The sequence below is a fragment of the Centrocercus urophasianus genome, unplaced genomic scaffold (assembly GCF_019232065.1).
Source record: "Centrocercus urophasianus isolate 14NV4802_14NV808 unplaced genomic scaffold, USGS_Curo_1.0 seq_13, whole genome shotgun sequence".
In the NCBI taxonomy this organism is placed as follows: domain Eukaryota; kingdom Metazoa; phylum Chordata; class Aves; order Galliformes; family Phasianidae; genus Centrocercus; species Centrocercus urophasianus.
The window spans coordinates 37,017,049-37,044,917 of record NW_024884475.1 but is presented as its reverse complement, the minus strand read 5'-3'; the positions used below and the strand labels follow the sequence as shown (position 1 = coordinate 37,044,917).

The 27,869-nt window shown below is 39.7% G+C and overlaps 1 protein-coding gene across 1 annotated transcript in view; it reads left to right on the top strand.

The window, feature by feature from the left end:
• Nucleotides 1-831: 831 nt before the first annotated feature.
• The window catches only part of ANKRD50 (ankyrin repeat domain 50), a 40,508-nt gene continuing 13,470 nt past the window's right edge, over nucleotides 832-27,869 (top strand). Inside the window, exons 1-3 of the mRNA XM_042812356.1 lie at nucleotides 832-916; nucleotides 1,670-2,941; nucleotides 24,522-24,751. Coding sequence (XP_042668290.1) covers nucleotides 2,463-2,941; nucleotides 24,522-24,751 — 709 coding nt within the window. The 5' untranslated portion in view covers nucleotides 832-916; nucleotides 1,670-2,462. The remainder of the gene's footprint in view (nucleotides 917-1,669; nucleotides 2,942-24,521; nucleotides 24,752-27,869) is intronic.

Sequence of the window (27,869 nt, the reverse complement as noted above, 5' to 3'; positions counted from 1 at the left end):
CGCAGGAAGGCAGCTGTGTTACATGGGTCTGTATCAGTCCATCTGCCCCAGGCTACAGTGCCGCTAAGCCCACACTCAGGCCTGCGGCAAATTTGGAAAAACGTGTTTTTCAGTATGTGAGGTGTAAGGAGCAAGGGGAAAATTGCTTGCAATCACCACATACGTTCTACGAAGCTGCACTGCCTCAGTGCACGTAGCAAAACACTGCCTGGGATGGGCTGGTTTGGGTGAAATAGGAACAGGCAGCAGTCAGGCAAAGGGAAAACAGCTATTAGGCCTACTCTTTTCTAGATTAACAAAAGTAAGGAAAGCTGAAGTCGTGCACTAGAGAGATGGCATACATGATTTACACAGTGCGATTACCGTGCTCTGCGCGTAAGTAAAACAAACGGCCATCGATCCAACCGTTCGCCGAGAACCTTTATTTTTCAAGTTTCGATGCTCCCGCCCCCCGCAGTTCCCCTCAGGGCGCTCCGCCCCATCAGGGCAAACCCCGCGACCGCGCCCCGGCGTCGGGAGCCGCGCTGCCGCCCCCTGTAGGGCCCCGCCGGCGGGGGGCTTCGGCCGTTGGACGCCCCCTCTTCAGCAGCGGCGGCGGGACAAAGCGGAGGGGCGGTGAAACGCCCGCCCGGCGTCTCCCTCCGCCCAGGACTACTTGCCGCCAGATGTCGGGCCGGCAGGCGGGCAGGGGGTGGGGCGTGAGGCGGGCAGAGGCGGGGGCAAAGCGAGGAGGCGGGGTCTGGCGGAAGGGGTCAAGGAGTCGAGGAGGAGAGCACGAGCGGGCTGAGGCGCCGCGGAGCGGGCTGGCCGCGGGCCTGGCACGGCGGAGCCCGGGGGCGGGAGCCGAGTGGCACGGAGGAAGAGGAGGGGCGCGCCGAGCCGAGCCGCTGGGAGGCTGGAGCGGCCGCTGGTGGAGGTAAGCTGAGCGGCGGCGGGGAGGCCCCCAGCCCGGCGGCCGTTGGGGCGGTCGGCGGCCGTTGGGCGGTACCTGGCGGAGGTGGGCAACGGAGTGACAGCGGCGGGCGGGCGGCTGCGGCTGGGGGCTTTGTGCGGAGCCGTGCTGGGGGAGGGGAGCGGGGGGGCACGCGGCCGTTCGCTCGGCTTCGGGATCGCCGGCGCGAGTCGGGTGCCTGGCCGGGGAGCCGCGCTGTGTGGGGCGACGCAGCCCGGGCTGAGGGCGCGGGCGGGGAGCCGCTGGGGCTGACAGGAGCGGCAGCCGGGGCAGCCCCCGTCCTGCTGTGGGCGGGCGGCGAACAAAGGGGTGTGCGAGGAGCCGTGGGCACAGCCCGTCTGTGGGATAAAGTTCCCGAGAAAGCCGTGGGCAGCGGCTGGAAGGCTGCGCGCAGGGAGGGTTCGGCGCTGGAGCCGTGGGAGAAAGAGTGAGCGGAGATAAAGGGAGCGTTCGGCTCTCGTAGAGAGGAAGTGTGGGACTCGTTGTGCTGTGATTCTGAGGCCGCTGTCACAGCTGTCTATTGTTATGTTTTTATATATAACCGATTTTGTACCTTGAAACAACATTTTTTTTTTCCTTTTAAAGCAGCTTTTTAGGTGAATAGTACGGGCAAAACTAAAGATAAGAGCCATTGACTTCACTCTTTGTTGTCTGCTTTGCAGCTGACTGAATTACGACTTGCATGCAGGGTTAAAAGTGCTGTCTTCTTTATTTCAGAGCTCTAGGGGAAGATGTTGTCTCTTCTGACGTCTCTCGATTAAGATACCTGAGAACAGGTTCAGTAAGAATCCAGGTTGTTGAAGAAGACGCTTGTGAATATACTGAAATGAGAAGTTGTAAACACTTTTTTCCCTTTCATCTCTACTGCCTAAGAAACCATAATCCAAAGCACTTCTGAGACACTTGCCCAGATACGTGAAGTCTGCAAAGTTTCTTGTCCAAACTGACCGTTTCTCAGTAAGTTGTGCATATCCACATGGTTGGGATATGTATATAGTACTCTGAAGAAGAATTGCTTTCTGTATAAAATTCCCAGCAGGAACATTTTGTTATGGACAGCTTTTTCTGGATTTATATCCGGAGAGATTAATGCCTAGAGTTGAAAGGCATTTAGTATACACTGAAAAGCTGGCTTCCCTTCAGTTTTTCCAGATGTAGTGTCTCCCCTGTATGCTGGGAACGTGCACAACTGCATAAACTACAGATGTAGCCATGGAGCTGTGTGGACTTTTGAGCCATAGGAGAAGTATTATTGAGCACTGGTATCAGATGCTGCTTCATGATGTCAGCTGAGCAGTGATTGTGTTTCACTACTTGTAACAGCATTCAAATGGAGTAACACCCTTTGCAAGAAGATGCTGTTAAGTGTTATGTGGAAGGTTAACTGATATGCGTTGTCAAGTTCTGAGCAGAAGATCTTCCTCTGCAAGATGAACCCCTGCCTTCCTGTGCTAAGATGTTGAAGGTGTACTACTGCTTATGACAAGTCCAAGAGAAGAAGCTTTGTAAAATGGCTCAAACCAGCTTGCTGCAGGGAAAGCAGTTTTACTGTAGGGAGTGGGTTTTCCACAAACTTCAGCACTGCCTCCAGGAGAAAGCTAACTGCAGCGGTAGTGCTGCCAACAAACCATCTCTTGCAGCGAGTTCTGGGAATAATACTGGTGTTGTCTCTGGGAGAGGAGCTGCCTGGGGTGTATTGTTGGTAGGAGGGCCCGGTAGTGGGAAGACAGCCCTTTGTACTGAGTTACTCTGGCCAAGCTCACCTGCGAACCTACAAAGAGGCTTACATCGGCAAGCCCTAGCCTTCCATTTCTGCAGAGCCCAGGACTCCGACACGCTGTGTGTTGGAGGGTTTATCAGAGGTTTAGTTGCACAGATCTGCCGCAGTGGACTGATCCACGGATATGAGGACAAACTAAGAGATCCTGCCATTCAAAGCCTCTTGCAACCCGGGGAATGTGAGAGGAACCCTGCTGAAGCATTTAAAAGGTAAAAACTAATAAACAAAAAAGCCTTGCCTAAAGCAAAAGCCAAATAATAATTAAAAAAAAAAAAAAAAACAACCTTGTTTCTATTTAGGCTTTGCTTCCAAAGAGTCTACAGTACAGAGGGTTATTACATGCCTGTCTCTTGGTTTGTTATCTCTGCGGATTACTTAGAGCTTTCGGACCTACTGTGGAAAAATGAAGTTTGTCCTTATAGCTGATATAAATAAATATTTGCTTTTAAAATAAAATTTACTATTGATAGTGAGTTTATTTACATTACTTTAAAGTAATGGACTTAAGGGTGGACAATAGCTAGGATAAAGTCGGTGGCCTTCATGTTCTCTTAAAGGTAGGGTAGTTATTCACAGATGTGAAACAGACCTTTTAGGACTCTTGTGAAAGCTTCCAACACTGTTCTTTGTCAGAGAGGAAACTGGACTAATGGATCTCTGGGTCTGATCCAGCACATCAGTTTTATGTTTGTCTAAAAACATGTGGTAGGAAAATGTCAGTTAACTCCTGATGTTACTTCTCACAGTGTGGATGAATTATGTCATCTTTATCACTATTTATAAAATAAAGGCTTTAAAGTAATAGGTGGATCAGAAACTCATCAAGAGAGTTTACCTTCCTCCTTCTTAGAACATCTGTCAGCTAAGCTGAATAAAAATATTAATTTACCGAAGTTTTTTCCAGCATGTTGTTGGGAATTGTATTTCTCTGAGTGTACTTGTGGTGTATCCATATCCCTTAAAGTAGTCTGCCATCTTGAGCATGGCATTCACATCAGTATTCCTTTGGATCACAGTGAAGGAAAATCCGGCAAGGTTAAGCAGTAGAATTTCTGCTGGTTGTTCAGCTAACCTGAAATTTCTTACTGTTACATGGTGGTTTAACTGTTGTTTTTCTTCTTCGAGGACTGAGACTGGTCAAACAGATACAGAGGTTGAACACAGTGCTTGATCGTAATGTCATGATGCTGGAGAAGAGCCTTCCAGCTCTGGTGGCTGTGCTACCCTTGCCTGGTTAATAAACAGGATGCAAATCTACGTTGTTCGCAGTGTAGTGTCTTCGAAATAAGCAGACTAAACTAAGACTAATTCTGAATGATTGCTGTTGTTGCTAACTAAAGATGCAACTTCTAGCAACTCTTAAGGTCCTAATTCCAGAGCTATTAAGTCCTCTCGGTCTCTAATGGCTAAAAAGTGGGAAAATTGTCTATAAACAGAATAACAGACTGTCTGGCTTTAAGCAGTCTTTTAAAGACATGGAAGTGGATTAATCTGGTGAATGAGAGCTTGTTTACATTTAAACATCTATTACCAAGAAATCTTACTAATTTAGAGCAAATTCTAAGAACCTGAACCTTGCCTTCATTCTAAGCACAACTAGCTTGCTCAGAAAAACTGTGGCTAAGTGTCCTTAGACAAAAATGCAGCACAGAAATATAAAAGATAATTGTAAGCTAGACTTAGCTTTTGAGATAAGACTGCTTTATGAATGCAAGATTTAATGATGGGCTGTTTGAGAATTTAGGTGTTTCTACAGGATTCTTGGCTTTGTATTAGAAAAATGAGGTGACAGCATTCGGTAGCAGTCTCAATTTTTTTAGCAGTGATTGTACCCTCTTAAGCTAAAAATACTGAACATAGTGCAGCAGCTTCAGTCAAGGGTTTATTTTTATTACAATTTTATTTTTATTACAATTTTGTTTTGTCTCTTGCTGCCCACCAACCCTGGTCTCCTGTTCCCAAAAGCAGCTGTGGTAGCTGATATTCATCTTCAGATTTAAGGGAGATGAGATGTTAGTGCTGAGGTGCTGTACGTTTTCACTGCTATGGCAGGGGACCAGCAGGTGGCTGCTGACAGCAGTGCCAGGAGCTGGTTCTGCTGCCCATATGGTGTAATCCCAGTGCACAGACATAAGGAACGGGGCAATACCTCCTCACCCTGACGTACCTCAATCACTTGCTAATATATAAAGCGTGGGAGAAATACTTATCAGAAATATAAGCTTTGTTCACAAGCTCCAAGATGTAATATTCCAGACATATCCCAGTCCAGTACATTTATGTATGCTTCCTGCTAAATGCAAGCTGTATGTGAGCTTGAAGAAGACTTAACAGTCAGCTGATGGCCTTTCGTATTGAATAATGGCCCTGAAATGACACAAAGCTTCTATCTCAATGCTCCATTGACTTTACCTTATTTTAATTTTCTTTCTTCAGTAGAAGTTGGCAAAGATCTTTCTTTAAAATTACTGTCAGTTTTTTCTCTGCTTTGCACAGCAGCTGTAGCCCAGCTATGCCTTCATTGCCTAAAATGGAAAGTCTTCTCTTTATAAGTGCTAAGCAAGCTCACGCTTTTCTATTTTTGTGCTAATTTTCCTAGAAGTAGAAAGAAAGATAACTTGCCAGTGCCTTGTAAAGTGTCAGTTTATAAACAATGTAATTCTTTAGTCACTTTAGCCACTACTAAATCTTCTCACGATGAGCATTTTTAAACAGATTTCCAGAAAACCTTATGGTGCCCTATGCAAGTGGTTACCCATAGAGCTAAGTCTTTTCCTTATTTGAATCTCTGCTCTTAAAAAAAAAAATAATAATAATCTAATGTATTTATAATCTTTAAGTGCTCTAAAAATTCTTTCAGGATTGGATCTTACCAAATTGCAGGTCTGGAAGGTTTGCTATGTACAAGTGTATTTGGCATTTGTTGCTATCCTGACAGCTGAGAGAAAGAAGAGCTACTTATGGCACTGCTTCTGAGGCATTTCTCCATGCATGTGGTTCGGGAGCATGAAGCAGTCTTAAAAACATGAGGGAGAAAGCTGAAACCTCATGTTCAAATTTTAAGTGAAAATTAAGACGAAAGCGTAAAGAAAATGAAAAAAATATTGCATGTTCCAAAATTCAATATGTTTAACTGAACAAATTTAATCAAAAAAGGGCAGTTAAGTTTTTCTTCCCCATATGAATAGAAAAATTAGAACCAGAATACCCCTGGATTTTGCCAGACTACATCTAGAGTTGTGAATGGGGGTTATTTTCAGTTCTTTTAGAGCAATCTTACATTTCCAGTAACTGGTAGGGATACAGGGAGCTGTCTGTTCAAAGCTGTAAGGAAATAGTGGAAGTCAGATACAAGCCATGGATAGTACTGAAATGGTTTAAGCTTTGGTGTAAAATAACTCTTATCCTAGTTTGTTTTTCAGAAAAAAAGCGATAGCATTATACCAGGCAAGAGGGAAAGAGTGCATCTGCTGCATGTTGGGCTGCCTCTGGTATTAGGGACAGAAGAATGGGGTTGGTTAGGTCCCAGCCCTGAAAACTGGACTGTGCTGGAGGTGTGGGACCAGTTTACACCACACAGCTGATTTCATTTCCAGCCTGTTGTTGCTCTGAGTTTGAAAGACATCCAGCGCCAGAGCTCATGAGTCAATTTCAGAGAGAGAACATCTGTCTGTTAAATAACATCACATTTGTTAAGTTTGTAGTGTGTGTGTGTTGGTCTGGTACAAACTTAAGGAAAAGTCTGGATGTTGTCTAATGTTTGGGTGAATTGATGAAGTGAATAAATACCTCAAAATGGTGAATTACCACGTCTCTTGGAAGGCTGGTGTGGATGGAGCTGCTTTCCTCTCACAGTGAAGTTACTTTCTGTCTTCTGCATCTCTTTTTAAGAGGCTTCAAGTCAAGTCTTGTGAGATTTTGCACAAATGCTGAATGATGCCTTGAAACAGTGGTTGAGCACCTGGCAGAGAGGCAGGGCTAACCCAGGGGAGCTCAGGTGCATGCAGTATATCTGAGTGACCAGAAGGGGTGGAGCCAGGATCCATCCCTTCCCAGCCCTCATTTGAGGATTGGCAGTGGAGGCAAGGGGATCTTGCTGCACTTTCTATCACGTTACAGGTCTGTTATGATTTTTTTATTTGCCCTAGAACTTTTAGTATTAAGGGATATCTATACAACTACTTTAATGTAAGATGGACTTATCAAAGGGATGTACATACTAGAAAAGCGAAGCTGAAAATTCTGATCTTTACTTGTTTGCATTGCTGAAATTGTATTCTCATGTAGCTAGCTGTCCTAGATCACTAGGGACCCAAGAAAAGAACAAAAATGTGAAGCTCTTCTGTGAAGTTTTTATGCAGTAGCATATGCAAGCGCATGTTATATCTTCACCAAGAAATGAATGTAGCAGAAAGAACACAATAGTAATGTCTTCCTCTGTGTTTCTTACACTTCATCTGTTCTTATTTGAAAAGTAGTTCCTGTGAAGAGTTAACTAAAAGAAGCAGCTGACAAGAGTCACCTATACCATGTATCAACCCAAATTGTGGAATTCTCAGTCAAAGCTAACAGGCACTTTTATCCACCCTCCACTCCCTTACCTGTGTTGGATTTCCATGTTTGCAATTTTATTTCTTTCAAGAGTTGTGAATGGTTGGAAGGGTATAAATTTCAGGTGTACAAGAGAGTTTTCAATAAGGGGAAAATTGTAGGCTGTTGTAGAGGTTTGTTTCACAAATATTCTGTGACAGTTGTCCAAGGTCTTTAAATCTGCAATATGAAATGCCATTTTTCTTGCAATATGTTTGGAATAGATGAAGGTAAAGGTTTAGAAAATGGGTCTTATGCGGTAAGATGAAATGTGTTGAAGCTGTTCTTTTTGAAACTCCTTGTATGATCCTTGAAGCCAGTAATATAATTAAAATTATCACTGATTGTGTGGACTTGATGGAGCAATTAACTACTGGGCCTCTTCACTTTGCCAGAGTAGCTTATTCATAGTTGTAAAAACTTTTTTTTTTTTTTTTTTTTTTGAGTAAATCTGAAAAGGTGAGGGCCAGCTCCTTTCTTTTACTTTGTCTTTTTTTTTTTGTTCTTGTATCAATTTATTTTCACATTGCCTTTAGCTAGTAAGTTTCAAACCCACCTTGATGGCTGAGGCAAGAGGTTAATTAGAGCATCCCAACTTTCATGAGAGCAAGAGGAGTTGCTCTTTGTAAAGTATTTAACTTTGTGTTTTCTTGCTAGTGACAAGTATATGCTTCTGCTGCTGTCTGTAGCTGGTAATTTATTGTAGTTTTATTGACAACAAAATTTGTGATTGCTGCGAAAGTAATCATAGCATCATAGAATGGCTTGGTTTGGAGAAGATCATCTAGTCCCACCCCCTGCTGTGGGCTGCTTGCCCCCACTGGATCAGGCTGCCCAGGACCCCATTCAGCTTGGCATTGAGTGCCTTCAGGGATGGGGCATCTACAGCTTCTCTGGGCAGCCTGTTCAAATAAGCAGTATTTGTTTTACTCTGAAGGTAGTGAGGGGGTAGTGTGATATTTACTTTGTGGGGGTTTTTTTGTAAATGCATTTAGTAAAAATATGTTTCTACCATGACCTTAGGAATTACGTGGAGAGGCAGCATACTAGAAACAGTTACAGGTGCCTGGGCTCATTTTTTTGGGAGACTTGAACCTGTTGGAATTTCTGCTAATTTATTCTGTAAAACATTAGTAATTCAGTCGTAATCTTTCTATATAAAAGAGTTGCTTGACTTTTTTCATCCAAGTCTCAGACTCTCTGGAGGTGATCTGTGTTTTAGCTCTGATCACCTGCTGGCTGCAAGGGACTGCACAGGCCTTCCTGCTGCCTCTGCAGCACCAGTACAATTTTGTAGCTATAGCTTTGCCCCAATTGCAAGGTACCATGAACGTGGATCTTGTCAGACTCTAATTTCATGTAGCTATAAACAGTAGAAATGAAGCCAAAACCTGTGTCCTGTTTCAGTGGAAAATCTGAAGGCATAATGAATTAATTTAAAGGATCCTTTTAAGAACTTCACAGTGTGTTTATTCATTTACCACATGTAAAGTTCAAACATACAAGTAACTGACTTCCACCTAGATAGAAAAGGGAGGGTTGGAGGTCACCTCAGAAAATGAAGTCCAGGCAGAAGCAGCCAAGTCTGAGAGATATGCTTGTTTCATCTACTCTGAGAAAAATTCCCATATGCCTAACTTAAGCTTTTTTTGCTCTAATCTGAGCTTGTTACTAATGTTACTAATTATGGTATTCTCCAGAGATGTGGAGAATAGATTCCTTCTTCCTTCTTCTTGTGACAGCTTTTTACCTATATGAATGCCATCTAATTTCTTTTATCTCATAATTAAGTTCCATAATGCTCATGGGTTAGAGCTTCCTCAAAGGTCACACCTAAGAATGTGACACTAAAAAAAATTCCTTGGCTAAATTAAGGGGTTTTTTTTTGTTTCTAGATGGAAATGTCATTAACAAAATTTTAGATGTGTACGTGTATATCATTTTACTTCTATACATTCTCAGAATTGTGTCTGTTCCTATATCATTCCCTTATGCTTGACTGGAATCCTGAAGTGAGTTGGATCCTAGCCCAGAGAAGCTTGAACTGGTACAAGATTGAATTCTGCTTAAAATAGTGGCCATAACATTTTCAGTTAAAAGCAATCTCAGAGATGATTTGTTTTGTCCTGGGTACCTTTTGTAATCATCCAAGGATTGATACATCTGTGAATTGTTCAAGATCTTAGCACCTGTAACTTGCCAAAGGAGAAGCAGGTTTCTAAAGAGTCACAGAATCGTAGAATGGTTTGCGTTGGAAGGGACCTTTAAACTCATCTAGTTCCAACCCCCATTCTATAGGCAGGCGCACCTCTAGACCAGGTTGCTCGAAGCTCCATCCAACCTGGCCTTGAATGCTTCCAGGGAGGGTGCATTCACAATCTCACTGGGCAGCCTTTTCCAATGTCTTACCACCTCATAGTGAAGGATTTCTTCCTGATATCTAAATCTACTCTCATCTAGTTTAAAACTGTTTCTCCTTGTGCTGTCACTACATGCCTTCCTACTACGTTTTTGCTTTCCAGGAGGTAGTGGAAGAAGAGCGCCTTGAGTACTTTGTTTAGTTTTGGGCCCCTCGTTATAAGAAAGACATCAAGGCCTTGGAGCATGCCCAAAGAAGTCAACAAAGCTGGCAGGGGGTTTGGAGCATGAGTCTTATGGGGAGTCTGTGAGAGAGCTGGGATTGTACAGTCTGGAGAAGAGGAGGCTCAAGGGAGACCTTATTGCTCTTTGCAGCTACCTGAAAGGAAGTTGCAGTGAGGTGGGGGTCAATCTCTTCTCCCTCATAACTAGCGATAACCAGGGGAGGTTCAGGTTGAATAGTAGGAATCATTTATTGTCAAAAAGAGTAGTGATTCATTGGTACAGGCTGCCCAGGGAGGTGGTGGAGTCACCGTCCCTGGAGGTGTTCAAGGAATGTGGAGATGTGGTTCTTAAGAGACATAGGGAAATATTGGTGGTAGATGAATAATCAGGCTACACGATTTTGGCCTTTTCCGACCTTGGTGATTCAGTGATTGTAAGAGTTGTGGAGCTCAACAAACTTATTTCTTTTGAAATTGTACCTTTTTCCCTTATTCAACTAGGGGAAACAATATGGCACTGTTTCTATCTACTTTTCAGAGAATTTGGAGGAGAATTAATTTTGATTGCTGCCATGAGGGATATAGACTTTTTAATTAATGGTGATAAAGTTTATAAATGTGATGGAAAAAATTGTCTTCTGAAACCTTTCTGCTGTCATTGCATTGATTCTGATTACAGCTAATCATTGAGACTTTGTAGAAAGCCATGTATTCCCTTGCTGTCCCCTCCAGCATTTTAGAAAGCTTTTTTCTACTTTTTTTTTTTTTTTTCAGAAAAAAAAAAAAATCATTGTTGTTACATCTTTCTCCCCCTATATATTTCAGAATATAGATATTGGGTCTTAAAGGCTGGAAAAGAGTTCTAGGCTAAGAATTCCTAATTTACAAAGCATATGCAGGAGGGTAGCTGGAGTAGCCTTCTGAATCCTATCCTTTTTTAAAATTTAAATTTGGTGGTTTGTCCCATGTAGTCTAATTTTGAAGTTCTGTGGAAGTTGGGTGTTGGAATGACAGGTTCTCAACTCTGTGACTACAGGCTGAATTAGTGAAAATACTTCAGTCTTTCTACTTTTTGAAAATTATGAGACTACCACTGCTGGTATTTTGTACTCAACCATAATGGAATAAATACAGAAAGGACATTGAGATACTGGAGCAGGTCCAAGGAAGGGCAACAGAGCTGGGGAAGGGCTTGAAGAATATGTGCTTGGAGAGTATGAGGAGCCACTGAAGGATCTGGGGCTGTTTGGTCTGGCGAAAAGGAGGCTGAGGGGAGGGAGACCTTATTGCTCTCTTCCAATATCTGAAAGGCGCTTACAGCAAGAGTGGGGTTGGTCTCTTCTTACTGGTGACAGGGGACAGGATGAGGGGAAGTGGCCTGAAGTTGCACCAGAGTAAGTTTAGGTTGGATATCAGGAAACACTTTTTTACAGAAAGCGTTGTTAAGCACTGGAATAGGCTCCCCAGGGAGGTGGTTGAGTCACCATCCCAGTGGAGGGTTGTTAGGGTTAGGATATAGTTAGATTGTGGTGGACTTGATGATGTTTAAGGTCTTTTCCAACCTGAGCAATTCTATGATTCTTTAATTAGATCTTGCTTTTAATACCTGATTTCTGATGAAGGAACTTAACGTCAGAAGTATCTATCTTCAAAATCAAGTGGCTAAGGGATTCTTTAATTAAAATATTTACTAAAGATCTGCTTAAACAGCGCAAGTTCTGCGGGTTTCATCAGAAAGTCTGGAAGGTTTTTCTGACTTTAGCTCCCTAGTAGGATAGTGTTCATATTGTGGGGCTTAAACTTAGTGATTGTGTAGTGGGAGACATAAAATATTAAAAACAGCAGACAGCTTTCACAGCCCAAAGTCTTTTACTGCTCTTCATAGGAAGCAGCTGCGTGTAAGCTGATATCTGCAAGATCAAAAGATCTTTTGAGATCTAATGAAGAAAAATGGTGTACAAGACAGTTTGTATGAAAGAAGTAAGGAACAGCATAAGAAAATCTTACACGGAACTTTAGTACAATCTCCTGCATGCTTTGAAGATGTAAGCAACTACAATGAGTGAATACTAAATGTGTGGTAAAATGCTGCTGGTCTTCAGTGTGTGGCTTACCAGTTACAGCAGTTCAAGTAATTACTAATTTCTGTGCCAATTTTCAGTTTTGTGTAGTATGAATCTGTTAATTTAGAAGTATTTACATGCTTTCGTTGTGTACCTCATGGAGACTTACAGTAAAGATAAAAATCTGTCTATATTTCAATTACTCAGTAGCACAACTTTATGCTCAGAAATGCTGTAGGAGCAGAACACTAACAGAAGTTCTTAGCAATTTATGGGTATAGGGAGAAACGAGGTTTTTCTAAGAACTTGCACAGGAGGTTAAAACAGTCTGCTGACTCAGCTTGTATTTCCACCGTGTTGAAATTGATGTTCTGGAAGGTTAATTGGTGTTTTGGAAGCTCAGTCTGTTGAAAGTATTTCTGATTCCTGTAGTCCATGTAGTGTTTAACTGATGCTTTGTGCTTTTGCTGTTGCTGGGTTTCATAGGAAATGCTGTGTTCACATGCTCTACACTATTAGAAAGTTGAGCATTGAATGAAGCTTAAGTACTTTGTGGCATGTTTCTCTTTAGGCTTTTCCCTTAAATCTGTGGAGTTAGTGGGTCACGTAGCAACAGCTGGTGTTTCTGCAAGAGTAAGTTGTATGTTGTTCTTTCACTGTATGGAAGCACTGCATACGAGGTGAACGTAATACCATTTAAGGTTTTAACCTTTTCAGTTTGAATTAACATAAGAAAGTTTCCCTGAGGCATTTTAATAATGACAACTTACATAGGCCTTTTTGTCTTCTGCTTCTATAGGCATTAACATTTTGCCTTTAATCTATGTGGCTCAGTCTTAAATCTTGCAGGTTTCCCCATAAGCCGTTTAGTTAGATGGACCTTCATAGCAATTCTCACTTGTTAATTATTTCCCTTCCCTCCTGTTTTCTATGCACATGTTCATAGCTTGTGCAAGGGTTTAAGTTTCTTTTTTGTTCCTTTCTAATGAAAAAAATGAAAAGGATTTGGAGGATTGTGGAGCAGAAGGGATTTAGTGTCTAAGATACTGGGAAAAGTTAGCATTGAAATATCTCTTTTTGAAAGTGTTAGTGAAGCAGTGCATTGAAGAGGTTTCAGTTTCCTCTATGTGATGATGTGTACAATGCACTGGGAATGTTCAGAAACCTTCCAAATGCTAAGAGAAGGTGTGTTTTAAATATTTAATGCAGAAAGACTCCAGGACTGATGAATCACCAGTCGGAAAGAAATAAGGAAAAAAAGTGATTTAAAAATAATAATGATTGAACACCTATATATATATATATATATATATATATATATATATATATATATCCTTATTTCAAAGGTGTTGTGGGGGAAACATTGTGAAGAGTGTAGGTGGGTGAGCTCCTGGTACATTTGAATGACATCAGAATGTAGTAGAATAGCATGAAAGAACTGAAAATGAAATTGTGGAGAGAACCAATAGGGAAATTTTACGTAGCTGATGGAGCAAATGGTGCAGAACACTTGCAATCAGAGTTCTCTCCATAGTGCATTTGCAAATGCCTTCACACAAAGGAAGGACCAAAGTATCTTTGATAGAAGGTGATTACTCTTGGCTCAGTTTTGGTTGCTGTTGTCTCAATGGACAGGAGTGGGAATTAAGGATTGTACGTGAGTGGACTTCCAGGTCAGTGGTTGTTGTGGCATCTTTTCTTTTTTTTTTTTCCTCTCACTTTTGTCACATGCTAAAGAGAGTTGGTTATAGCGGTGCACATGCAGAGGACAAAAAAAAATGCCAACCACCTTGCACAGAAGCAAGTTTGTGTGCTAAAGTTCTGTGGTTGTCTTAGATGAAAAGTTTGTAGGAAGCAGCATCCAGGACGTGGATTTGTCTTGGAAAAAGAAAACTTTTGTTAGTGAAAATAGTGGCTGTGTAGAGATGGCTTTAACAAGTGGATATGAATGAACCTCACAAGGGAAAACTGCTGAGAAAAGGATTACGACATGATTTCAGTCTTAAAGCAGCTAATTAACAAATCTTGGATCAACTGCATTAACTCTCCTGTAGTGATAAATCATTAGTCTGTCTACCCTTTTTCTGCGCTTTCAAGAAGTGCTGTTCAGCAGGACAGTGGAAAAAAGGTGTATTTGTGGGGCAGGTGAGGTGAGAGGAATTGTCCTATGACTGTATGTTACGCTGTATAAGTGAAGGAGCATTAACACTGCCTTCTCTACCAGATATGTGCTTAAGGAGTCAGCAAAGCAAAAAAAGTTAAGTTGCCTTACAGTTGTCTTGGTGTAAGTTATAGGAATTGTACCAACACATCCTAGCTTTGACAGACCTGCCGAAGCTTGGGTGAACTTTCCCAACTTTTACAGCATTCTTTTGCCAATTGTTTGGCTTCAGTAGTTTTACTTTGTATTGGATAGTGCTGCCGTGTTCTTTGCTTTGGCTTTGATCCATTTAATTTGTTGTTTTTAAAAAGAGAATTTTTTCCTCCAGTGGATTTATAGCATGTACTGCATGTTAATATTAAGCTCAATTTTTAAAACTTCAGGTGTACTTTATTTTTTTCTTAGTGCCCTGTATTTTAATTTGTGTTAAAGATGCTTTTGACAGTAAACTCTTTTTGGTGTATAGAGTGTTATGGATAAAAGAAGATCAAGTGGAATAAACTGCATTACCTTTTGTAGTTAAGACTAAAAATAGATCTAATTAAATATATAGCTCCAGAATTGGTTCCAAAGCTAAATGCACCACTGCTGTGAGGTAATAGAATCAGGTGAACATGGAGCTAATCTGGCAGTGTGTTTTTAAAGCAAATTACAAAGAGCTAAAAGGGACCCATAGGAGGCATAAAGTCAAGAGAAGCTGTATCTTTTGGAGAATGGTGGGTGAGAAAGGGGAAAAAAAAAAAAAAAAAAAAGCCCAACAACTTTACAAGGTTATTAAAATGGACTCTGAGTGATATAGGAGGTACATCTGCTTTGTATTCTACTTCGGGAGTGCGGTAGAGTAATTTTGACTGGGGCACATGAAAGCTGCTCCATCTGCTGCCTCTTCAGATAAGACACTGCAATTAAGGGTTAGGACAATCCCTTCGACTTGAGAAAATAATTTGGAAAAAAGATGCATGGTAATGCAAATATAGAAGGAAAGCTGTTTTAAGTGCATGACTCATAAGGTAAAATCTTAACAGCTTTTCGTCTAGTATTTGTGCAGAGGATTTTCTGAGAATGAGGTCAGTATTATCCTGTGATCAGTACAATGATCTGAAGTAGGGGGTGCAAGAAATGGGAACGGTGGGTATATAGCAAGCTTACCAGTGAATGGCAGAGACTTCAGTTTTCACTGTTTGTTCAGTTTCCACCATTTCAGGATCCCCACTTGAAGAAGTTCATCCCTACAGCCCTTGCAACACCTCTTCTTTGTGCATCCTGATTAATAATGCATTTTTCATCTGAAATCAGGTGTGTAAGAAAAATAACATTGTGATTGTCGGGGTGACTGTTAGCTATCGTAGTAACTGACTGGTTTTGTGTTGTCCACGCTAAGCTGTTGTCTTTTGTCACACAGTTATGGGGCAGCAGAAAATAAATGTGGCTGGAGGTAAACTAGGATGTAGCCTAACAGAAGCCACTCAGTTGAGTGTATCCAGTGTAGTTTTCTAATTGTATCCTCTGTTGTTTTGTTTTAGTTTTTAGGGATAACACTTCTCTCATGTCAACAAATAAAATTGTATAAGTGGAAAGCAAAGTCTATCTCTTCAGCTGTTTATTTATGTTCTGCATAAGTTGAGGTACAAGGAAGAAATGGATTTTGTCTGCCTCCAAAACACAGAATGATGCCAACAAATTAAAATGCCTGTTAGGCTACAAGAATTTGTATTCAGCTGTACATTAACCTCTATAGATAACGCTACTTCTAGTTGAAGCTAGATTTGATTAACAAGCAGAGGTTAATTTTTATATGAAAGAACTAAAGGACCAAATGATTGATGAGAAAAACTGAGAAGACTATATTTTTAGTTTGCTGTACCTTTCATTTCATAAATGATTTAAATCTTACTTTGCAATTTTAATATGTTCTCTTGCATATATGAGCTTGTTAGTTTTTGTTATTATGGTACCCTATAGCTACCTTTTGCATTTCAACTGGAGACTTCTGAGTATATACAAATGTATTATCATAACTTCACAGGTGTAAAAAAATAATGTGCCTTATGGGTAATTCTCTCATTTCAACTTGTAACTTACAGTGAGCCTGATTAGATACTTTCTTCTCATGCATTGATGTAAAACGCAGTTTCTTTGACTTTTTTTTTTTAAAGTAAGTTATTCATATAGACAGTGAGAGTGTAATTGATTTTTCAGAAAGAAAAGCAATGATTTTCTAGCCTAACAAGAGGCATCTTTTAAACCACACACAATTGATGACGAATCCTGGGGATAAATATAAATAAGAGTAACATGGACAGTAGCTCAAAAACTGGAGGTGGAGGAGGGGAGAAATGAAGGGTATTCAGGTAGGGTCGTGGGACAGACAAAGAAGATGAGGCAGTTAATCAACTGTCATGAATATCTTTAATAGAAAAAAAGGTATGGGGTATAAAGAGACAGAACTGGAAATCTTAGTACACAGAGTCAAGGTTGATTTAAATGCTTTTAAAGATCTCTCAGGATAACTTGTGTGACTGGTGTTTAAAAAAAACCAGCTTGTTTAGGAGTTGCTTTCTATATTGTAAGCTTGCTTTGAGTTCTAGAATAAACTAAATTTAAAATTACTGTAAAGTCTGTCAATGAAGAAATGCATTTCATGTGGGGATAGTTTTGTACATATGTGTATCTATTTAAAGGATGAAGGTAGCACTTTCATTGGAAAAAATAGACCTACCTTATTAGACGATCTTGTCTATTTTTAAGATTATCTGTATTGGCAGATAGTTATGTTGTCAGTAACTGAGAAATTCCCTTACCTCTCAACTGTGTTTTTCTAAAACCTAAATGTTTTACTCTATCAAACCAGCAAGATCGAGTAAACAGACTTTCTTTAAGAAAACAAATGAGTTGTCCATAGCATAGGCTTTGGGTGAGAATGTCTATGTGGAGGAAAATATTGAATTGTCATAATAGGTAGGAGATGAACATCATCTGGGAAACAAGAGTCTGTCAGTGATAGATTTCTAGTGTGAGAGAGGAGAAAATAATGAATAGAAGGACAGAAATCTGCTTCCAGCAGATTGGAAAGAGTCAGATGAGAAGATGAAGAGCAGCTTTTGTTGATGGTGACTGTGAAATGATCTTAAATGCGTGATTTTTAGACGAGAAAGAACAAACTAAAAGCAGTGGACTTTGCTCTCAGGTAATTTGTGGGTGAGGTCTTGTGACTGCAAGTATAAAGAAAGGAAGGAATTAGCTGGAAAGAATCCCAGTGTATTAAATAGCAGTTTAGTGAGACCTAGCTCCTCATCATTCATATGTTAAACCTAAGAACAAAATCAGGAAAGTAGATTGGCTACTGAATATGAATTTAAGATTGCAGAAAAACATCCAGTAAGAAACAGCAACAAAAAAAATATAGAGTAGGTGAGATGATCTTAAACAGTCTATGAGTTGTCACTGTTGTCTTCAAAGGACGGATTATCTTTTTCAAGATGGCAGAAAATGTGGTCTTGAAAGAAAAAGATACTTAATGTTTTGCTTTATAAAGGGATAAAAAGACATTAGAGAATTGTAGGCCTGTCAGTTGAATAAAAAATGCTGGAACAAATAATCAAGCTATCTGCAAGTGGCTGGAAGATAAGAGTCGAAATGACAGCCAACGTGGCAGGACATGGTTTGTTTTTTACAAATCTAACTAATTTCTTGTTGTAAAGGACAATAATAGTACTTGTGGGTAAGGGATAACCATGAATGACATTTTTACTTCAGATGGGCATTGGGGATGTTTATATGATTCTGCTGCAAACAGGCAGTTTGGTAGGTAGACTGGCGTTCGGCTCCACTCGGAGGGATTTGGGTACCTTGGGAGTAACTAGGAGCAGTTCACAGTGACACTGCACATCATGTTGGGCATTGCTGCCATCTGTCCTGCATCTGTCCCTTCAGCGGGCTCAGTGACCTCAGCCACTGAAGCATTGTCTGGGAGAATTTGCGTAGGATAAATAACAATTCTTTACTGTTTATTCAGGAAATTCTTTATAGGAGTTCTCATGCTCTCCTCCTCCTTCCCTTTGATAGAGACACAGATTTTTGTATGTTAGACTCTGAGAAGTTAGAACATATTGTGTAAGTAAGAACATAAGGCAAATACCTTCAGATAAAAAAAGAAGTGTGCAAAGACTCAACCTGCTCCTAGCAGCAGGTGTGAGTGGGTTTCAGCCACACTAGTCTTTCCTTAATACAGCTGAGTTGTTTGCAAACTGTTCTAGGCAGTCCAACTATTAGAACCAAAATATTTGCTCTTAAGGCTTCTTTTTCTGAGTAAATCTACCAGTAGATCCACCTGCGGAGCTGTGTAGAAGAAAATTACTTATATATTTGTATGAGACAGTGGGAGATCTCTAATCAATAAGCAGGGGTCCAGCATGCTGTGTTTGTGTGAGTGATGGTGCTGGCTGTATGATAAACTCTGCTTTTGTCTGGCTCTATACCCTGGAGCTAGCTTTTGTGCTCGCCTTGTGGGATTGCAGCTCTGCTTTACAATGGTAGATAAAACTCAGGTTACTCCAAGGCACTGCAGGATCAGGTGCTGAATTGCACAGCATGCCTTGCCTGCCGTTTCTAATTTGCCAGTCTGAAAACCCTGGACCTGAAATTTACATGCAAACATTGGAGCTTACTTAATGGGTGATTGTCTGCAGTTTTTTTTTCCTTCTTTCTGCTTCATAAGACTTCCTTCTTAAATCTCCCTTCAGTTGGTTAGAACCGCTAGGGCTGGTTTATCTTTCTGTGCAGTCTATGAATTACCAATTCACTTGAAACAATCATAGGAATTATACTATCGTTCTTTGGTGTGTATAGTTTCAGTATTGTGCTTTATCAGGAAAGTCATAATCAGTTGCAGGCATGCTTTTATCATGTTGAAATATGGCTGAACAGCCACCTCAGTAACTTGACCACATGTCTGAGTATGTACACAGGTGTGCACACAAAATCAAGCCAGGTAATTTTACTTTCACAGAAGGCATCTGTTGAACTTTACCATTAGATTGAGCCTCAATCTGTAATTCAGAAACCATATAACAACTAGTCAGGAAGTGTGATGATCCAGATGAGTAAGCTGCTGCTGGTTGTGATCCATAGGACCTAGAGGAAAATGTGCGCTGCTCTAGAAATAACACCATAGGTGATTTGTGAAGATGCTCTTTTTCTTCTGGGTGAGTTCAGCTGCTGCAAGTGTTCTCAGGAATGGGTTAATATTTCACCAATTGACCAGCTAAAACTGTCTGTTTAATTAGAAGTGAAATTTCCCTTTGCCTCTTTCATTGTGACCCATGTCCCCTATATGGTTTGGAAAACAAAAGAGAAAAATTCAGCACCTGGCTTTATGGATGCATATGCTGAGATGTCTAGCAATATTTAACAGCTTTGTCCTCCCTATCTTCAGTCTGCAAATTAGAAACCAGAATACTGACAACCTCACAAGTTTACATTCTGCTAGTTGACCACTGAAATATAATATACAAATGGGTACAGGAGGCAGTGGGAAGAGAGGTGGGCTACTTGCTGTCACATGTGAAAATTTTTTAAGTAGAGATTTAAAAAATAGTGATCTGGAATTCTGAATTTTGCCTTCTATTCTGAAACTGTGGATCAGTGCACTTTAAAGCATGATTATTCCAGTTCCAATGGAACTAATAAAAATCTAATTGCCTAGAGCTTTATATCCTTTGGCACTTCTGTCCTTAGGTATTGTGCATTGACCTGGGATTCTCCCTGAAATGATTTTATAAAATAATTCCTTCCAGCTGTGAGCTGGAGAGGATGGAGTTCATCTTCCACCAGATAGAGCCACCAGGAGCTGAGTTGGGATGCCTACTAGGCTTCTGCATGTGATTTTCAGGCAAAAATTCCGGTAATTCTTACATTGCTGGCAAAAATTGTTATAGCATTAACTTAGTAAGCATAATTGGCTTACTTAAAATTTCGTTTGTGTATTTTGTCTTCCTGAATTTTCTGATATGGCGTAAATGAAAATGAGTGTCTTAAAAGTAGCATAGCAGGCTGCTGTGGTATCTCAAGTAGTAAGTCATCCATAAGAAGAATGATGATTCTTTGTTTTTCCAGAGATGAATGCTGATGTTTGAAGAAATGTCTACTTAGCTATTGAAATGTGTGTATGTGAGTATATAGGGAGGTATTTATCCATCTAGTTTATATATAGGCATCCTTTACAATTATTTCAGTCTTCAATAACTCTTTAGATAAAATGTGCAAATGTGCAGTTTTGTAGGAAATATGCAAGGCAGTCTTATCTCTTGCCAAGGACAACACCGTGTAGTCTCTTTCATGTTAGGAGAATGTTTTATGAGGTTCTATTGGTAATTTTTTTGCCAATGTAACAATAAATTCAGGTGAAATTCAGTATGATATTGATTGCCGATACCAGATGATCAGCTCCATTATGTTGCTTGTAGTTACTAAACTTAGTTTTCTGTGGTATTATGATTAAATGTTTTTTTTGTTTGTGTTTGTTTGTTTGTTTTTCAATGAATGCAGTTCTCCAAGTTGTTTATTTGAAGTTGGCTGGTATTTTCCAGTACTTAGTGGGATCACTAACTGGGAGTGTGGTTTCTTGCAGTTCAGAATAGTTGCAAGCAATGTGGCATTGGTGTTAAATTAATTGTAAGTACCACATATAAACCACCTCAGTGACAATGACTATTATCTTCCTTTTTGAAATGTCAGATCTTTGGAAAAGAAGAGAATATGCAGAGATCTCTGTAGTGAGGTGCTGGTGATTTCAAGTAGGAGAATAACAATTTACAAAAATTCTACAACTCCTAACTGAATGGAGGAGACATTTGCTAAAGGAGTGGATAACAGCCTTACCTGCCAGGTGACAGTAAACATCACTGCTGAGCATTTAGCTCAGCATCACTTGGAGAAGAATTGCTTTTTTTGTACTCTTTTCCTGTAGTGTCATTTTGTGTACGTGTGTGTATATATGTGTTCCTCTATGTCCCTGCTGTTCTACCTGAGCAAAAGATGCCCAGTGCTATGCTAATGTTGTTTGCACCATCTTGGAGACTCATTGCACACTTGGCAAAAGTAGCAGCAAAGCCTGGGAGAAAGTAGGAGGCTCTCTAACCCTCATGAGAAGTCGGTTTGGTTAGCCTGTACAGAAGTAAATTTATAGTGCTGGGAGGCAGTGTGTGTGCCCAGTCATTGCTCTCTTTGAAAGATAAGTCTATTGCCTGCTTCTTAAAACAACTCTCTTCTAAAAGAACAAACATTGTAAATGTATAATGGGCATATTATGTAATGTATACTATGTATGTCACACGTATTGGTGTGGTAGTTCTTTGTGACAGCAGTGACTGTAACTGAAATGCAAGTGCTGAACCCTAATATATAGGCAAGAAAGTGGCTTGAAAGGCAATTTGTAAAAGAAATGTCATACTGATACAGAAAACGAAATGCAAGAACAGTAGTAGCAGTTAAACAGTTTCCAAATTCATTTGTATCATTATGAAATTTGAAATATTTTGCATTTTCCTAAAAGTAGCAGTGCTTAGACTTGGACAGGTATTGGATTTCTGTTCCTTCTTGTTTTCTCCTGCTACTTTGTCTAGGAGGTGAGTTTTATACTATTTTTCTGTGTGCTTGCCAGTAGTGAGCACTAGAAGCTGGCTAGAGGAAAGGGACCCTTTTGAGGGATAAGCTTTATTTGTGCTCTAACAGACGTCAGAGAATTTAAGTGGGGATGTAACTCTGACTTTCCTGTACACCAGAATCAGTCACATTAGGGGCGGTTAGAACAAAGTAGGTTTTATCACCCTTCTGCTTCTAGAACTGCTCATTCAGTGTTACATGGCATGTTTGTTTTTTTGTTTTTTTTTAACAAGTATGTGCATTCCACTGTGACTTTCAGTCTTTGTGGACACTGCTGCTATCCCTCTACTTTCTTCTGTTGTGTTTCCGCATTTTTGTGGATCCAATCTAAAAATCTCAGGGATAATCATTTGCAGAACTTCAGCCTTGCTGTTATATATTTCTTCCATATGTGGAAAATCATATTTGCATGGGTTCAGTCAACTCGGTAGCAGTCTGAAGAATTTTGTGGGAGGGTTCATTGTTCTAAGGACTCTCTATTTGCTTGAGAGCATACAAAACATAGCTCTGCATAAATAAGTCATTACATTACATTCCTGTTTAGCAAATTCTATTATTTAAGATACCTAATTGTGCTGCTTTTTCTAAAGATATTGTAATTTACTTAGCAATTTCTATTTCAGAACTATTTTGTAACAGGGAACTGCTATGTAATGAGAACCACTTTTATATCTGTATTGGCTGTAAAAGTACTGAAGATAAGGCTGTTTGCTATTATCCTTTCAGAAGGTAAAGAAAACTCCTCATCTTTTGAAAGGTACACTGCAAATTAAGCAATCTATTACAGTGCTCTGTAGAGGAATCACCATTTACAGAAGTCCATTTGAGACATTTGTTCCATGTTGATTGATGTGATTTCCATATGCAAGAAAGATGTTATGGGACAGTGGGAATTACTAGGTCTTGAACATCTGAAAAATTTCCCTACTATATTATCTGGCACTACTCTGAATTCAGAGATAGAAAAGTCTAGACAGAAGTGAGGTTATCAAGTGGTTCCTGTGAGCACTTTCAGAGAAAGCTATATCAGCGTCTTGTCAGTGCCACACTTTGAGTAATATAGCTGTGAGCTAGAAGATGTCGTCATGTCTCATTGAATATGTTCTTGTATGTGTATGTTTATATACATAGGGTTTTTTTTCCCCAATGGAATGGAAGTTATGCTACCACTCAGAAATGAAAGTATTGTGAAGTGGAAGGGATGCCAAGTGGAAAACTAAATCTCTGTTCCTGCAACCACTGCAGTCTCAGAGATATGGAAAAATGTGATTTAGTGCTTGCGCCACTTATTTTTAATACATTATTCTTTGGACATTTTCTTCCAACCCTGTTTGGAGGCAGGATGAGCTTTTGGTTTGACCTACTGTGGCCAGCTATTGCATACTGTAGAATAATTCAGCAGAATAACTTGGGACTCTTTCCCAGACGTACCTGTTAGCTTCTCTTGGTATTTCCTCCAGGTAAATACTACACACAAGAACATTGTCAGATTCACCTAAGGTATTGCATAGGTGTTTTGTGACAATCACTCAGATTTTAGGTGTGATTTTGCATTAAGGTATTATTTATTCACATCTCAAAGCAAAGTAAATAGCTGAAGCTACAACACTGCATTATGCTGGAGAAAGAGGTGGAAAATGGAAAATGATGCAATTTCAGGCTGCCTCCTTTCATTGTGGGGTTGATATCACTTTGGAAAGTAATTTTAGCCTTATGGCTACACTAATTTCCTGCTGTGTAAGTTAGTAGCTGCTTAACTTCCTAGCTTAGAGAGCAGAGATTCTAGCTGTGCTGCAAGCATCTTCTGAAAGAGGGAGCAGCTTTGGGAAGTAACAAAGAATCCAAAATAGTTTTGCATTTCTGGAAATGTGAGGGGCCGGAGTTAAGTATTTAAATGCAACTAATACTGAAAGCTTTCAGAACTCATCCTTTCTATTCCTTTGGGAAAATGTCACCAACTGCAATAGATTGCCTAGCTGGCTCTGCTAGATTCCTTGCATGCCTCCAGGAATGGGAGATGGGAAATGTATTCAGTGGAACTTAAGGGCCTAAATGAAACTTGTCCTCAAAAAAATAGTGTTGTATCGAAATACTAGAAGGCATGTGGCAGTTACATATAAGCACAGAGTTAGATATCTTTTAACAAGTACTACTAAAAATAATAACTGTACATGCAAATATGAGACAAACTCTGGATATTAGCTGTGCCAATGCATTTATTCAGCTCCTTGTTCTGAGAATGCAAATAATCTTTTTTTCAGTTATGGGGACATGGCAACTCCAATATAAATAAAAAGCAGTACCTCACCAGCCTGTTTGCTAAGAAATTAATTTGCATTTTGTGTAAGTGTGGTACAAGTGCAGAAATTCAGAGCTTTGTAAAATTTTCTTACTTGGGCTTAAACTTTTGAGCTCTGATACTTCAGATGTCTTTTTACTTAATTTGATATCATGATCAGCTTCTGATAAGCAATAATAACAAGTTTGACAGAAAAAAAAGAGTAATGTACTTTTTACATTTTAGGCCAAGTAAATTCTGGCGTACTAAACTACCATTTTTCTAAATATTCTTATGAACATTGAACTATGTTACACTGTTTTAAAGCACTGTTAGAAATATCAAGTTCATTAAAATGTAATTTTGCCTAAGCAAAAATTGCATCACTGCTTATTCAAGCATTTGATATATTGTTACATTTACAAGATTGATTTTGTTCCTCCTTCCTTGCAGGTGCATTCTGCTTCCTCTTCTGGGAATGAAGCCCCCTCAGCAGAGCCTCTTCTTGCTCGTAGACTCAGTCGATGAGGGCTGCAACATCTGTGAGGGTGAACAGACCTCTACGAGTCTATCTGGAACGATAGCAGAACTGTTAGCTGGCCACTTCGAGTTCTTCCCTCCCTGGTTGCTCCTTCTGTGTTCTGCCCGCAAGCAGAGTAAAGCTGTTACAAAAATGTTTACAGGTAACTGCAAACCCCGGGAAGCATCATTAACTCTGTCTACAATGAGGAACTGGTATTTACAAAACCCTTGGTGATGGTTGAAAGCACTAATGTGTGCATAGTTCTAAAAAATGATAATGGCAAAAATGGTAATTCTAAAAACCTCACGTTCCAGTTTATCTATCAAAAGCCTGAAGTGGCATTTAGAGGTAAATTATGTCTCTGCAATAGAGCTGTTGGTGGCTTTCAGTTCTCTTTTTGCTTTGCTGCTTCTAAAAAGCTTTGAAACCATGTAGGTAATGTATAAGTACATAAGTATGTTGGCTGTATATGCCCATTCTTCACAACCTCAAAAGATTTTTTTTATCTCCTATTAAAATATTTCCCCTTATATTCAGAAAGCAGTGAATAACCTTTGAAGGTGGAACTTGAGAGGGTAATGCTGTCCATGTGGATTCTTAGCGTATACTTTTGGCAAAGGTTACTCGGTAAAGAATTCTTTACAACTTCTTCATCCAGTCTTTACAGTGTCATGAGAACATTTCTTCACTATAATCACATTGTTTCTGGATGTTGTCTGAAATTTAATAAAGGCCAATATCTAGACTGGATTTCAGGCCTATGTATAAAGCCTGTGTGCATTAAGTCAACGATTAGGACAAAAATGTGATTATAGAACATAGACCCATAGGCTTGCTCGTTTCCACTGTGGCAAAAGGTCAATGTGATAATTGCATTCTGGAATGTAGTCTTGTATTAATCAGAAGCAGACATGAACGTTGGTATTTAGGGGTATGTGAGAACTAAAGGAAGCTTTGGAGTAGTTTCATAAGGGCTCTTTTGGATGTTTGTATGGGAATAGTTTCATCAGAGCTTGGCTGATTAGATAGGTTGTCACTGCCAAAAATACTGACAAAACTTTTTTCAGAGCAGCTTTATTTCCTTTCCACTGAATCATATAATGTTTCAGACTAGTCCTAAAAAACTGTTGTTGTCTTTTAAGTATGCTTCCAGATGGAATTCTTGACAGGAAAACTCAGCAGAATTAATGGTATGCCTTTAAAATAAATTTAGTTTGAAAGACTAAATTTCTCATTTACACAGTGAATGATTTGATGAATAGCATAAAGAGAGTTGGCTTGTGATGTTATATTGCTATCTTCGCTGTGAGAAAAGGTGCAAAAAAAAAAAAAATTATTACCAAAGTAATTGAACTCAAAATGAGATTAAGTTATAGGGCCTACTTGTGGTGAGGGGTGTTGTTGCTGCCATGGTGGTGGTGGTTGTTTTTTTTTGTTGTTGTTGTTTTTTGTTTGTTTGTTTTTCAAATAGAGAGCAAACTGTGATGTTACATCCCACAGTACACTACTGGATGATTTTCTTCCTTACAGACAACATAAGAAGGAAAATCTCAAGTATGTGAGGAGTACGATTGAAGCCTCTGTCAACTTCAGATACGTTGGAACTTTGTGTTGTAAAACTTGAAATAATATTGGTTTTTCTTTTTTTAACCTGCAGAGGATAGGCTGTTGTTAACACTTCCTTTGGGGTACGCTTTTCTTCCCCTTTGCACAATGTGGATGTTTACTTTTAGCCAAGTAAATTTCTTTTTAAAGTTATTTATTTGATGAATATGCAGAATTCAAGATTGAGAAGCGTTTTTTTGCACTCGTGGCTGAAGAGATGATGTGTACAATAATGTGCAATGTACTCTGGAACACCATTATACTGAATTTCTAATGCTTTCTTATTTCTCAGCAAATGGTCGCAAGTGTAACATCATAATCACTGCACATCTTCAGATGTGTTTCTTCCACTTGGAACAAAGAAATTGGTTTTATGCTTAGTAAGATAGGCTGGAATATTTTTAGCATTACTTTAGGAAAACAAGTCCATCTGTAGGCTTTTGTGCTAAAAGTTTTAGAATAAGATGTGATGTATGTACTAGCCGGTATTTATTTAATAATCTGTTTTTTATTGGCTTTCACTTAAAATTTTGATGTGTGAAATCTTCTTCCAGAAATGTGTTGAAATAAGAGCTAAACCCATTAGTCAGCATGTGGTGTAAGTGATTGGGAGCAGGGTTGCTGCAGTAGTGTGGCCTTGACAATGTTCTTTTTTGGGTGTTGAATACGGACGAGTTCTGCATGCATCTCTCCAGCCAGAAATAGTCACGGACATGGAAGAAAGAGTGCAGCCTTTCTCATCTTCTGTCATCTTGCTGCTGCCAGCGGTGAATCCATCATCCCCACTACCAGATACCAAGCAAAGGAGCAGATTTATTCTAGTCCATTTCTTTCCTCTTGCTGGGGACTTATTTATGCAAGCTGAATAGCTGTGCTTGCATCTGTTGCAGCCCCATGTTCAAGGGTGTATTGAGAGTTTCTGTAGTAGCACAGAGCACTACAAATTTTTTTCCTCTCATACCAGATTCTAAGTTTTCAGTAATTAAAAATAAAATGTTTTTTGCCTCTTGTGGTTGCAAAGACAACCTCAAAAATATGAACCAAATGTAAATTGATGCCTGCATGAGTCTGCGGTCACCCTCCACTATGAGCGAAAGCCAGCCAACTGGGGAGAAAAGGAAGAGAACAGATAATGCATGTCCTCCTGCCTCCTCTTGTATGCACTTCATCAACTGTCACATCATGCCTATTTACTTTTCTTACATACATCTGTTTTGAAGGTTGCTGTTCTTTTTTTTTGTGTCCGTGTTATCTCGATAGTCCTCTGCGACATCATTTGCTCGCAAGTGTGAGCAGTCAGGCAGCTGCATTAAGCACAGTCTTTCCAACCTTTTTATTATTTGTTTGAAGAAATTTTATTTTTCTAAATAACTTCAGAAAACTTTTGTAAGTTGCATAGGCATGCAACTTGTTTAGGTTTTATGTTTCAGCTAACTAGCAAATAGAAATGTTTCCTCCAAAATGAAGTTAAATATTAAAAGTGTATCAGTTATTCTTGCAAAACTAAATTCTAAATTCTTTTTCTAAGTTCTATCATAAAAGTTAAAGATCTTAGGCATTTTAAATTCTGGAAATTTTACTTAGGTAAACTGGAGTAAAAATGAGGTATTTCCTCATTTGATAGCATAAAGGCAAACAATTGCATATGTACAAGTGCTCTATTAATTGGTCTG